Source organism: Echiichthys vipera (assembly GCF_963691815.1).
Source record: "Echiichthys vipera genome assembly, chromosome: 8".
NCBI lineage: Eukaryota > Metazoa > Chordata > Actinopteri > Perciformes > Trachinidae > Echiichthys > Echiichthys vipera.
In genome coordinates this window covers 16585229-16599165 of record NC_139833.1, presented here as the reverse complement: position 1 = coordinate 16599165, position 13937 = coordinate 16585229, and the positions used below count along the sequence as shown (strand labels likewise).

At 39.0% G+C, this 13937-nt stretch overlaps 3 protein-coding genes across 4 annotated transcripts; all 3 read right to left on the bottom strand.

The window, feature by feature from the left end:
* Positions 1-28: 28 nt before the first annotated feature.
* LOC310950238 (allograft inflammatory factor 1-like) lies at positions 29-1851 on the bottom strand. Its single transcript, XM_083917932.1, has 6 exons — positions 1774-1851; positions 1636-1697; positions 1426-1492; positions 1307-1348; positions 1008-1173; positions 29-666 (listed from the first exon to the last, which is right to left on the bottom strand). Exons 1-6 carry the CDS (start codon positions 1790-1792, stop codon positions 579-581), a joined length of 444 nt encoding a protein of 147 aa, XP_083774058.1. The 5' UTR covers positions 1793-1851; the 3' UTR covers positions 29-578.
* A 3693-nt stretch (positions 1852-5544) lies between these two features.
* Positions 5545-9145, bottom strand: LOC310950243 (uncharacterized protein). 2 transcript variants are annotated; one of them, XM_083917941.1, is made up of 8 exons: positions 9038-9145; positions 7536-7814; positions 6934-7218; positions 6586-6861; positions 6236-6493; positions 6020-6124; positions 5854-5879; positions 5545-5779 (listed from the first exon to the last, which is right to left on the bottom strand). In XM_083917941.1, exons 1-8 carry the CDS (start codon positions 9108-9110, stop codon positions 5660-5662), a joined length of 1422 nt encoding a protein of 473 aa, XP_083774067.1. In that variant the 5' UTR covers positions 9111-9145; the 3' UTR covers positions 5545-5659. The 2 variants fall into 2 exon arrangements, with proteins under 2 accessions (XP_083774067.1, XP_083774068.1); XM_083917942.1 differs by lacking the exon at positions 6020-6124.
* An 856-nt stretch (positions 9146-10001) lies between these two features.
* Positions 10002-13738, bottom strand: cyp21a2 (cytochrome P450, family 21, subfamily A, polypeptide 2; the record flags this gene model as incomplete). The annotated part of the gene is made up of 12 exons (XM_083917839.1): positions 10002-10255; positions 10348-10451; positions 11230-11396; positions 11485-11598; positions 11709-11792; positions 12060-12146; positions 12244-12354; positions 12609-12704; positions 12859-13013; positions 13094-13183; positions 13285-13473; positions 13612-13738. The coding sequence occupies 12 exons, from the start codon at positions 13736-13738 to the stop codon at positions 10002-10004; spliced, it is 1578 nt and encodes a 525-aa protein (XP_083773965.1).
* Positions 13739-13937: the final 199 nt, after the last annotated feature.

The following is a 13937-nucleotide window of genomic DNA, read 5'->3' as shown; positions in this document are numbered from 1 at the left end:
TCTTATTGTGTATTTAAGTATTCTTTCTTCTTAAGTTTGCTTATGTTATATCATCATAATATAAAATTGTAATGTTCATTGAAAGGAAAAAAAAGACTTTGCAAATAAAGATGTGAAAGAAAATGTGGGGACAGGAACAAAATACAATTTTCTTTACATTCACTTTTAATGAATTTCCAACAACACTATGGTATTGAATTCCTGCTTTTATTCCATTTTTTTAAACACTAACCTAAATGTTGGCATTCACTTGTGATATCCCTAGGCTGTGTTTTTTATAGCAATATTGTTATTTTTGTCTGACATCTATACTGGCCACTCCCATGTCATTAGGTCATGTTTTTTTTATTCAACTAGGTGGGCAGGTAGGTAGTCTACTATAAGCACTTACAAAGCGTGAAGGTGGCTATCATTGAAAATTGTATTGTGGTCATAATCAGACATGGCAGAATGCACAAATGTTTCATAAAAACTGCACATTTTACAATATGTTTTATGTCCCATCCCTCTATTCGCATGCATTGTAAATCATTTAGGTATCTGAAAATAGTCATTCCCTGCTGGGATGGAGAGCTCCTTCAGGGAAGGTCTGAAAAGGTTTTGCGACGAGGTGGTTCAACATCTTTGTGCTCCTGCTCCTTTCCCATGCCTTCAAACATCAAGATCCTGAAATGAAGAAATTGCATGTCAGCTGCTATACAAGACATTACTGTTAACTTGTGAAGTTTAGACTGTAGCGAATACTAATTTAAAACTAACAATCATCACATTTTCTTAAAGTACTTTTCACATTGAGCCAATATTTACATTTTATTTTTCAAGATGTAGATTTTTTTGTACCAAACTAGTAGTTTAACAACTAGATTTAGGCTTAAGGCCATCCATATCAGTAGTAGCTTCATACAAATATAGATTTTAATAATTTGAGGACTTCATTTCCTTTTAACCCTAATCCTCCTGTGACCCAACTTTGAATCTCCACTCATTGTCTGAACGTGTTTACTCACAGTTTTAGAATTGCATTTCTTTTTCCCAGCATCATGTTCAGGAAGTCGCTGTAGCTGATGGTGTCTTTTGATGTCCCTCCAACGACCTCTGACATCATCTTTTTCAGCTCTAAGTGGGTCTTGGCCAATCCGAGTTTTTCCAGCATCCGTTTTAACCCCATCAAATCTATAAAGTTGACAGTTCAGAGAAAATGCATCGATCTGTAATCTGTGAAGATGTTGTGAGTCACTACTGAAAGCAACATTTTCAAAATGCAGCTGAATATATTTGAGGGCTTTAAGACCATGTGCAGTTTTACCTATTTCTCCTTTGTCATTGAGATCAAACTCCATGTACTTTTCTGTAATACAAACAAATATAATCTCATTCCAAACTCTATGACTACACTAAATAATAAAACAATTCATTGAGACTCACTTTTAAACATATCAAGCTTTGAGCTAAGGTCTTCCTCTTCTGCATACTGGGGATCTGAGAGAAAAGCCTAGGGGGGTGGTCATTAAATAATACCCATCATTAATAAATCAGACATATTATTATAAGTATTCCACAGGTGTGTAGAAAGAATGATTCTAAAAGTAAGTTATCTCTTTTGTAACGTGATGACTTTGTCTCAAGATAACTCACCTCATTGGTAGAGTCCAGTTTTTCTTCCTGTTGAGACTTGAGAAGACCAAATGCTTTACCTCCTGTGAAATAAAACAAGACATATAATATACAGTGTATAAAGATTGTCAAATGACAAACCTTCTTAGCAGAACCGACCTTGAGCAGTGCTGTCCATTTCTGTGCACAGTGCAGAGACCCTGTGAACACTGAAAGTGCGAACAGCTATGGTGGCGTTTCTCTAAATCGAGCTACAAGAGGAAGTGGAGTTACAAAGTTTCAGTTAGCATTAGTGAGGTTCCTCTGGCGTATTTAAGGCTGCAGTAAAACTGAGGTCAGGTTGATGCACAAAATAACATTCACACACAGCCTGAATTTGACCAGAATCCGACTCAATCTACTTTGCACCTTACACGAAGGATGTATTGCCAGAGACCCAACAACGTGCTTTGGCCTGTGACTTTTGAAACCAAGTAATTGAAACAAATATCTTGATTAATTTTCCTGTATTCTATATTCTCGACCGAATTGTAAAAAATATTCCTCTTTAGGATTTTTGATGTTAAATAAAGTTTTGCTATAGTTGGCTGTGGGGCAGGGCTTACATTACAAAAAAACATCATATCTCCTGAACACTTGATGCTATTGCAACCACATTTGCTGGACATGTGTTTATATGATGTCTGAGCATCCATGACAAATGTGGTGCCGTTTGGCCAACAGATGGGGCTGTAGCAGGCAGTATCTAACTATAGAGGAAGGAATATGCATGTATGACTGTCCTTTGCATATCTCAAGAAACGATCATCCAATGAACTTCACATTTGGCAGGTATGTTGCTGAGAACCCACAGGAGTGAAGTGTCAAGTGTAAAGTTGATTGAATTAGTGGTTCTCAAGAACACTTTAAGCGGCACTTTCCGGGGCCAATCAGTCAGCCTGCTCCAAACGGACATGCCCCGAACGGGCACAGCAACAGGAGAAAGCACTGTTGTGTTGCTCAATAAGAGAAGTTTGCATACATGATACCTGCTGTGTAATCGTCAGGATGGGCTCTTTCAAATGTATAAGCTCTTATACAGTCTGTGCAGAAAAGTGATGCAAAAACTAAAGTGATATTGTTATTAAGGAAGGAAGAGTGAAGCAGCAATGAAAACTGTTTGGAAACAGAGAGCAATGCACATTACTCTACAGAAACAATTACTCAAAAACAATCACTGAGAGTGATGTTTTCTTTTTCTTTCTGTCTTTTTTATATCTTTATAAAGTTACACACAGCCACACCAGCAGCCTCAGTCTGTCAGCCATTGAACAGCTCAGGAGTTGACTGCCTTGCTCAAGAGCACCTCGGTGATGGTAATCAGGGAGGAATAAGTTCCCCAGTCACATTTAAATGTGAGCTCAATAAATAACCTCTGCTGCATTTGTCAATTTAATGTAATGTCTTGTTCTTGCCACATGGTGGCTCTATTGGCCACATAAGCATGTAGAAGAAAAAAAACTGATGTTTGGCTGTGCAGGTAGTTTCTGTCCCACGTATAGAGAACCAGGAATAGGTGGAGACAAAATAAGTCTAAAAGAGAATAATGTTTTCACTCCACTCTGCTACATTACTCAGAAAATGGCACACTTGTATCCACTGGCTCTCCTGTTATTAGCTCTGTTAATAGACATATCAGAGTGCCGAGGTGAGTCGATCTCTGAATTTATTATTTACCTGATTCAAAATGTACTTTCTTTTGTATGGTTACTATACTAAAGACATATTTGGTGTATACTAACAGTGAGTGAACTTCACAGGCAGGATACATACACTTCCTAACTGATGTTATAATGTACAGTATTTTTAAACATCTGCCATTTATTGTGAAGTCTTCAGTTCTCTGCCTCATAGTGTTGACACAGAATGGGTACACCATCTAAAACTCCTATGCAATGTCTAAACAGAGTCTAATCTTTATTTTTTATCATTTTAAAGACGGTTCAACAGAGACTGTGCTTGCTTCTCAAGGAGAAGATGTAGTTCTCCCATGTTTTGATTCATATGTGGTGGATCCAAAGAGCTGCAACCGAGTCAAATTGATTAAGTATACTGCAGATTCCAGTCGGATGGAGGTTCTCCTTGCCAGGCCTAAAACACCCAAATTCCAGGATGCTGAACGTGTAAAATGGGAAGCTGATGGAAATGGACGAAAGTCTCTTTTTCTAACTAAATCACAGAAGTCTGATGAGGGGCTGTATAAATGTGAAATCTGGAAAGGCTGGGACTGTATTCTTGTCAAAAACATATCTTTGAGAGTAAAAGGTAACATGACACATAATGTTCTCCACATTCTCACTCTTTTATAAATAAATCCCACTCATGTATGACAAACTTCCCATCTTTCAGACTGCAAAGTCCTTCAAGCAGTGAAGGCAGTCCCCGGCACACCTGTCAACCTGAACTGCTTAGCGGACATAACATTAGGAAAACAAGAACATCAAAATATCTCCTGGGCAAAGCTGAAAGGAGTGGACCCTGGATCGGTCAACTATGATAGGGTTGACATTAATGGGACATCTTTATCTATTCAATCTGTGGATTACAGTGACAGTGGTTGGTACAGATGTAATTCTGTGCTTGGAAAAAGTCAGCACTGCTTTGACATTAATCTGCGTGTCCAAGGTAAGATTTTTGAATCAGAAATACTTTAATAATAATTTATAATCATTTTTGCAACAAAACTCCGGATATACAAACAACAAATATTATACAGACAACATATATTAGAAAAACTTTTAAGAAAAGAAGAATCTTTGGTATTATCACAACAACTGACAAGATGCATCACTCATCCGTACCTTTTCTATTTCCATGAAGTGGAACATGAAGCGGAACATGAAGTGGTCACAACGGTGTCAGGTATTGCATTAGTATTTCATATCCTAATTCATTTGAATCAGTAATGTCCTGTTAAATGTTTTTGTTATTATTGCTGAAATCTTCTTCCTGTCTTTCCCCAGCACTGACAACCAGTGAGATGATTATTTTGGGAAACAAGGAGGAGGGGAGCAGTGGAGCATTTATTGTTCTTGTGACTTCAGTCATTATTGGGATTGCCATAACTGCTGCACTGATAGGACTGCTCATTTACTGTAGATATAACACCCAGAGAGTTAGACGGCGAAACCGAAGGCACCCAGCAGGTCTGGTCCATTAATTCATCAAGCTTGATGAGCAATGCAGTGTAACGTGTTCTCACAGCTTTCTGTTCTCTTGCTGTTGCTCAGGTACTTTTATGGAGTCTATTGCCAATTATGAGATTGTGACTCAGATGGGTTCAGAGGGTGAGCACTGTGTTATTCTTTCACCTCCTTCTTTAGTCCAACCACTGCGACCGCTCCTGCTTTGTTCACCACGTCACTGAAATTTTTAACTGTATCTCACAGATCGGACAAGCCAGCGAGTCAACAGCTTATACCAACACTATCTGGATGAAAGCCTGCGCACTTGTAAGTAATACTACTGTTATAAAATCCTAACTGCCACTGTAACATCATACTTTCATTCTCATAATATCAAAACAGACAGATGACAGATGTCTCTCCTTCATTGCAGTCCAGTATGAGTAATTTTCAGTCTGCTCAAGACAAAGAAGACTTTCCTCATATAATGAAGGTCCTTACTGTCTATGGGTTGCCTGCTGATTTATGTATCATGTAAAACATGTAATATCTACTCACCTGTAAATTGTTTGTCTTGCAAAAAATGGTAATTTGAGACTTCTATGGAGCAACATGGAAAGAAATTATAGCCCGCTTTTACTTAAACTGTTGAAAATCTTCCTCATTACCCTGTTCCTGTTAATGTCTACTCCGTTTTAAATGAAATGGAGGCGAGTTTACAATGCATTCTTTTAATAAAACCTTTTTTGATGATAAATGAGCATACACAATGATCTACTGTTCTGTCTGTTACAAGAAAATATTCTCTTTTACAAAAGGTTTTGGAGAAAAAATATGCTTAGTGTATTGGTCATTGAAATTGAAAGTAATTAAAAAAAGACCTAGTTTACAGCCTGTAACAAATCATAGAAACTGTCAGCTGTGGTGGTGGCAGCCCCTCCTTGTCTTTGCTGGTGTAGTTCTTCATTATTTGCATCCAGAATGACCTCATAAACATGAGTCTGTGAAGAAGAATACTATTACATTACATTACTATTACACTATCTTTTTGGAAACAGTTATGTTTTTCTCTTACCATTCCAATACTTGACTGTTCATTTCCTGCAAGCAGAAAGGTGGGGAAAACATCAGCCATTCAGGTATTATTTCATCCACACCAAGGCTCTGAAAACATTCTCATACAATAGTTGTACATAGGTTGTTTGTAGGTATGTAAGTTGCTTGTTAGCCACATTCACTACCTGCATCCCTCTTTTGCTTCCCCTTTATGTACATGTAGAGTCCCCCAGCGATTATACATATCAGGAGGGCTAGAGGGAGGGCTACCCATGCAGTTGTTTGCAGAGCTGTAGACATCACATAATTAGTATTTTCTCTCTGTCTATGCAGAAACATTTTATTTAGGAGAAAAGGCCTGCAGCACAGCAAAAGGCAACGATAGCACGATTAATACTTACGGTTAACAGTGTACCACTTCTTTGAAGCAATCACATAACCCTCTCTTTGCACAAAGCAGGTTAATTCATCAGTCTTTGAAAAAACTGGGAGAAATAGCCTGTTTATAAGAGTATTATTGTCATTCATTAAACCGCTCTGCCAGCTAGTTTGGCTACCTCCAGACCAAGTTAAATTCAAGTCTTTTCCACATTCTTTATTGCAGGTTAGCACACAAGTCAAAGTGAGATTATCTCCTCCAGGTCCGAGCGCTGCATTAACTGTAAAGACAAACATGACAGGAAATGTTTTAAATATAGCAAACGGCACAAGTCACACTCTTTTCTGGCACTTGTAGAGCTTTAACACTCACCATCTAGTGTATGCAGCCTGATTTTGTTCAACAGCATTTGCTGATCAGTGGACTCTGAACACTGGTAGTCCCCGGCATGCAAAGCACTGACTTTGTTAATGACCAGTGACGAGTCCTTGGCCACATGTGTTTGGCCTTTATATGGTGGGATATTATCTGTCAGTGTCCTTTCCCCCACAGCCCACCTCACGCTGCCTTCCACACCGAGAAAGGAAGTGGTGCAACAAGAGAGTGACACTGACTCACCCACTGCAGCAACCACTTCCTCTATGCCATCTGAGGAGAAAAGGAGCATTGGTTACACTTGGGTCAATCTTATTGCATTGGTCATTTGGTGTGCGTTGGTACCTTTTATTGTTGTTGTATAAGTGATGGTGGCTTTAACCTTGTCATTCTGAGTCAGCTGACATTTCCATTTCCTGTGATGGTCGGTCAGTTTTTTCGTGATGATCAGTTTAGAGAAGCATTCAGAGGGATTTTCAAAGCTGAATCTGTTGCCATTTAATGGCGTATTATCTTCAGTGCTCCACTTTATATGTATCCCTTTGTCGTTACAAGGGATGTATCCTTTATATGTGTTGAGGAAACACTGAAGTTGTACTGTGCTGTGCACAGGATTTGAGCTCTCAGTAACTGGTGAATGAAAAATGGCATGTGACTGCTGTGATACTGACTTCAAATGATTATGGTTTAAAGCAGGGGTGCCCAACCCTGCTCCTGGAGAGCTACTGCCCTGCATGTTTTAAGTTTCTCTTTGCTCTAACACACCTGATTCTAACGATATTCAAACCTTTAACAAGCTTCAGCTGCTTGATAACGAGCACATCATTAGAATCAGGTGTGTTGGAGCAGAGAGAAACGTAAAACCTGCAGGGCAGAAGCTCTCCAGGAGCAGGGTTGGGTACCCCTGGTTTAAAGTAATGGTTTTGGTAATGATTCACGTCACTTACCTTCAAGAATCTGAAGTGAAACACTTGAATTGAGCGCTCCGCTGTCACAAGAGTAGAGTCGCGCATCATTAAGTGTCAGGTGATTAATCTCCAGAGAGCAGTCCTTAAGCAGGCCATGTCTGAGGTTGTTTGGATCTGTCACCCTTCCAGCCTTCACCACCTCAGTGACTGAGCCAAACTCCCCAGCCATGTCCCAGTTAACAGAGGAGCAGGATTTAATAGAGGCTATGCCACATGGCAAAGTAATTCTATCTCCTAGTAAGGCGATCACCAAATGATCTGTTGGAAATAAAAATAAAAAAGGATTTAATTTTCAAAGTCACGAGGTAGTTCCGTCAAATATGTCATCTACCTTTGCAAGAGTAAATGTTCACCACTAGAACTGAAAAGTTAGGTAGGGTATGGAAGTTGGTGACCTTTCTACCATAAACTGAACATTTTCATAACCAGGAGTGAAAGTTATTTAGCCTACTCCAGTGTGTGTACAAAAAATATATATATATAATTTTAGGGGTGCAGATTTCCTCTCAACGTTGTGATGGGACACATATTCAGCCAGGGTCTGAGGGTCCTACCACAGAAAAGTCTGAGTGTCAAACATTTAATTTCCTGCGTTTAGGTGGATTTGTACAGTATGTACCAATTTATGCTGGAAATGTCTTTATGTAAAGGAAAACACAGGTGACTATTAGATCTCCATAATGTATAGGCCTATAACTTAATTCAACTTAAAGTCTCAGATTTCTCAGTCATAGTTGACAGACTAGATTTCAGCCTTTTAGTTATTATTTTCGCTCTAATGGCTGTAGTCTGTTCACCTCTCTGAACCTGCTGGAGTGCAGGTGTGCAACCAAAAACATGACATGTTGCAGTTCTTTGCAGAGGAGAATGATGAATGTGTTCAGCAAAAACTATGCAGTCCCTCCTTTGTTTCATATGTGTTATAGTTGAGGCTGCAGCTGATCTGGTATTTCATTTCTGGGTTTCTTGCCGCAAAGGTTTTCCAGTTGTTATTTAGGTGATTATGATTATTTTTGTGTGATTGTTTTTAGTTTTATCGCTTTTCTAGTGTCTTCTGGTAAGGTTACACCCACCGCCCAACCCCGACCCCTTTTCTTTTAAAAGTATAAGCATGATTTTTAATTGATTTAATTAAAAACGATTAGGTAAGTACATTTTTACCAAAGTAATTTTACTTGTAGGCCACTTGAGTAAAATTAAACATAGGCTATAAGTACTTTTACTTGAGTGTTATATTATAGTGCTCTTTACAACCTTTTGTGTTCAAAATTATCTTGAATTTGTTTTGTTTTTAACTTTTGATTGTACTAAGCATTCAGTATAATTAATGGAAAAATTAAAGGAAAAAGTCATCTTTTACATGTAGTATCTTTGTGGTTTATGTTAGAAATACAGTCAGAGAAGTTAGTTATAAAGTCATATCCCAAAACGAATATACAACAGATTAAAAAGAGAACATTTTCTTTTTTTTTTATAATTACCAAATGTCTGAAGTCCAGCTGCTGCCTGTGTGAGGGAAAGAAGACAGAGTCTTAACAATGAAAAGGAAACCATCCTTCTCTCCTATGTCTTCTCACAGATTCTCTTGCTTATTGCTAAATCCTCTGATAGCAGAAGTTTTCTAAAAACACATGTTCAGGAAATTACTCATTTTAAGTTTAAGACCAACCCTCGAGAGGCCATGTTCATCTTCTCAGCCCAACCCTTTCACTTTATACAAAACCGTGGTCACTATACAAATGAATACTTCATGTGCACTGTTCATTTAGTGTTTTTCATGTAATATTTCCCCTCTATGTCACATGTGCAAACAATAATGCCCTCTAGCAACATCTGTTATCACTAGATGGCTATTAATGGTGTAAATGCAAACACTTTAACAAGAAGTGCCTCTAACAGTGAGGAGGAGTGATGACCTGCAGGAGAGAAATTTTTAATTTTACCTTCTGTAACGTTTCCTCTGGGTGGTGCTGTCACTCTGTGGCAGATTTTCTTCTTCTCGGAAGCAATACTTTACAGTTTCACCGTAAAGTATTCATATGCAACTCCACCTGAACAGTGTTCATTTGTTTAAACTTTTCCTTCTGAGGACACAGCACTTTCTGTTTCCATTCTGGAGAAATCTCATCATGACCAACCACTGATGAAGTTGAGGCTCATTCTCTTCATGTACAGTACATGACTTTAATCAAGTTTGTTGTATACAATAGATGAAACAAATCAGTATATATAGTCTGGGTTAAACATGTTATTTTAGGAATGATAGAGTAAATAATTCAAATACTAATACATTCATATTTATGATCCATTAAACAGACTACTTTAACACTACAGACAAATAGAAGGAAACATACACATGAATGTTCTGTAATAATTCTTTACATGTAAAAACTAAACAAATTGTTTGCACACAAATGCAAAATGTTTAAACAACAAGTAAGCAGATCAGGGATTAGTCACAGGTCTAGGACGTGCTATAACTGTGTAGGGCTTGACCTTGAGTACAACACTAGCAACTCCTCTCAGGTCAGGCAGAGAGGCCTCGCTCTCAGGAGGGACGAAGTGGAAATCTCTCAGTAAGTAGGCAGTGAACAGAAAGAGCTCCATTTTGGCGACAGACTCCCCCAGGCAGAGCCGAGCCCCCCCTCCGAAAGGGATCAGGGCACGGGCGGAACCTCCTCCTCCTTCCAGAAAGCGCTCTGAAAGAGAGAGAGAGAGGGAGAGAGTAGCAACTTAATTTGAGATCTGCTGAGCCAAGTGAAAGGAATGCACCTCACAGTTAGAGCAGTACCTGGTTTGAAGCTGTAAGGTTCAGACCAGACTGAAGGATCATGGTGAGCTCCAAAAAGATTAGGAATGATGACTGTGTTCTTAGGGATGAAGTAACCTGCAATACTTAACAATATGTGGGGATTATACATACATACATACATAATGCAGAGTGTTAGCAGATAATATGTAACTAAAAACATCAGAAACAGAGCAGCACCAAATTAACATACATCCTTTTTTTCCAAATGAAATCAACACATTTAGACACATTAAGTGCTTTAGTTTATCCATGTTTTGTTGGGGTTTTTTTCTTACGCTTAAGCACCAAGGACCTAACTTTTTTTTTTTACGAGTGAGTGAATTATGAGAGAGATGTGTCTGTGCCATGATTCATAAACTGGTTAATACTGTAGCCTAACAAACAGTACCAATGCCTGCTCAACATATCATATATAAATCTTCTATCCTGATTATAGGTAATTTCATAGCTCGATAATGACATATCATGTTTTCTGATGATTCAATAAGTGGTCTATATGAATTAATAACCACATAGTAAAGCCTATTTTTGTTTACTCCCGTGTGAATTAAATGCTTGACTAATGATAAGTACCGGATATTTTCGCATTTTATTAAAAATGTTGAACAATGAACAAAATGTGCAAGGATCTGAACAGAAAGCGTTGTCCAAATTATGTAAATAATATCTTAACACAAATGGCTTTTCAACATAACAATAGATACGATATAGAAAAAATAAAATATGCTTAACATTTTTATACGGTTTTGACGATATACGTATATCTTATCATATCACCCAGCCTTAATAATATATAATCTCAATGGCCACTAATCGTCTTTGCATTCTCTCATTATCACTGCATATGGTCGTTCAGCTGACCTGCTGTCTCTGATGGCCCTGTGTGGCACTGCCAACGGGGCAACTGGCCTGAGTCTGAGCACCTCATTGATCAAAGAGCACAGGACAGGAAGTCTGTGTCTGTCACTGTATTTGGGGTATCGTCCCTCTAGCACTCTGCATAACTCCTCATACACTTTGGTCTGCACCTGAAGATTAAAAAAAGAGAGCAGAGACATGCTGAGATAAACTTCAGGCTGTAAAATATGGTGTTTTATGTCAAATGATGCACCCTGCCTCTGGTCTGTGCAAGAGGAAGGCCACAGTCCAGTTCAGCCAGGCAGCAGTGGTCTCTGTCCCCCCGATGAGAAGGTCCACAGTGGCCATGTGAACATGAATATCTGTCAGCACCTGGAGGTGTGAAGACATGTCATTTAGTCATTTAAGTGATTTAGTACATGACTCCCCCTACATTTTAAAATATCCTCTCCTCTGGTATCTCCACTGTTCTATACACTTACCACTCCATGATCTGTGTTCTGCTGTTTATCAAGGCCCTGGAGGATGAATCCTGTGATGGCATCTTCAGTCTTTTTATCTTGTGACTGTTCAGACAACAATGCAACAACTTGATTTGAAAGGTGTCTGGTGTGAATTGTTTGAGATGATGTCTCATTCTTGCTTTCTCTTTAGCTCTATATCCAAGCTGATTACCATATTTGGCTTTGGTAGAGAAAGATTTGAAAATTATTATTTTGACATTTGTGTTATCACCACACCACAGCCTTGAGCAATTTAGCGTAATCAAACCTCTCTGTTGTATGCATCTACATTTCATAATCTTATTTTCTTTGCCGTTTGTTTTTACTAACCTTGTAATTGTTGAGATGTTTTCTTACAATGTCATCTCTCTTGGCCACCTCTTTCAGGAGACGGGCAAACACAGGATTGGGTAATTTCTTTGAGAAGAATTGCATAATTTGTGAAATCTCATTCAAAATATGTTTGTCAGTCTTTCCTGTGATCTGTAGTCAAGATAGTGAATAATGTACTCACTCTGAGCAGTGGGAAGGAGTCCAGAGCAGAAATCCAGGAGGAGCCCCACAGAGCAACAATCTCATTCAGACAGCTGTGCAGCTGCTGCAACTCCAAAGAACTTTTATCGTACTAGAAAACATAGAAAACAACCTACCAATGAAATGCACTGGCTAGTAACACAATAGTAGACTATGAATGCACTTATGTAATGCAAGCTTCTAAAAAGAACAACATAAACAGTAAGCCAGTTCCAAACATCAACAGGCAAGCGAGCACTGGTCTGCCACCACAACCGCAACCGTTCATTATTTAAAATAAGATCTTTGCAACTCATCTTCGACACTCAGAGGTAAAAACTGAGCTGAGGGATAAAAGATACTCACTTCTTTTCCAAAAGCCAAAGTGGTGATGACGTTACTGGCTGCCACTGTGAAATCCTCTGAGAGATCTACAGCACTGCCTTGATAGTCCATCAAAACCTAAACAATGAACAAACTACAGTATGCTTCATCTTTTTGTCTCTGGAAATACCCCAACATTTGGTTTGCTGTCATTGATCACTACCATCACATGACAGGCCATTGTGTTTTTAAGAAAAGTGTGTACATTATTTGTTCCTCTTCTGTCCTTTACCTCTCTCAGATGCAGTGCCTGTCTCTCGATCACACCGTGCAAAGATCGCTGACAGCAACGCTGCAAGGCACTGTGGATGAGGCGACGATGTGCCCTCCACTCCTCGTTATAGTCCCCCAGAGAGATGGTGCGCCCTCCCCCAGACACAAAATCACCTGTTGCAAGTCAGTAGAGGTCACAATGACGAACAATAGTTATGCATAGTGCTATTGCAAAATAAGTTTGGGTCGTTTACCTGTGTATGAAGCTGGTCTCCCAGCAAAGTCTGACCATTTTTTCACCAGTGCTTCTCTTATGACTTCACCACTATTAAGTACTACCATGGCTGAAAGAAATACATCAGAGTTTTGTACTAGCTACTTTCAAGTCAGCATGTGATATGATACAATTGTGGCAAATCCATGAATGTGAAATGGACATGATTACTTGTGTTTCCACATTTCAGGCGATAGATGTTTCCATACCGCTGAGCCAGATTGGTCAGGTGAATTGGCAGGTGTTCGTGTGTCAGCTCCCTCATGTTGCCTATGAGGAAGAGGCTTGGAGGACCTGGGAGGCAAGGAGAGGAGGAGCGGGGAAGGAACTGATAGAGAAACTGCAGCAGTCCACATTCAACTGAAGAAGGTAAGAAAGACACAAGTCAAAGAGGGAGAATGAGCAGTAATTATAAAAATCCATTAGATCAGGAGGTAATCAGTGGTGTACAACCAGCATGTTCAAATATACATATATATACAGCAAATGGACCATTACCTGTAGACTTACTCCCCTTGTGGTCTTCCTTTATAGATTGGTCTCTCTGGCCAGGAATCAGAAGAATCAACAGCAGCACAACCAGGAACACTAGTACCACAGTGATCACTGATATTTCTACTGTCATTGTGTTCCTTCTTTCTGTTGCCCCCCTTCAGAAGGTTGGTCAGGACAGCGCTTGTCCCATTTATAGTTTTATCGTCAGTCTCTTAGCTCAACTTGAAATAATGTTGTTGTTTTCATTAAAATCAAGGACATCTAAATATTTTGTCGGTCAACATAATGTGATAATGAATGCAACACATAACAAGCGACAGAGTGATAAA

Bases quoted from the DNA above. Each gene is read 5' to 3' on its own strand.
- LOC310950243 (XM_083917941.1), bottom strand. From the start codon at position 9,110: ATGGTTTCCTTTTCATTGTTAAGACTCTGTCTTCTTTCCCTCACACAG. The intron at 6,862-6,933 runs GTACCAACGCAC...TTTTCTCCTCAG, and splicing joins TTATACAACAACAATAAAAG to ATGGCATAGAGGAAGTGGTT. The intron at 5,780-5,853 runs GTAAGAGAAAAA...TCTTCTTCACAG, and splicing joins AACAGTCAAGTATTGGAATG to ACTCATGTTTATGAGGTCAT.
- LOC310950238 (XM_083917932.1), bottom strand. The intron at 1,493-1,635 runs GTGAGTTATCTT...CCACCCCCCTAG, and splicing joins AACTGGACTCTACCAATGAG to GCTTTTCTCTCAGATCCCCA. The intron at 1,174-1,306 runs GTAAAACTGCAC...TCAACTTTATAG, and splicing joins CAATGACAAAGGAGAAATAG to ATTTGATGGGGTTAAAACGG.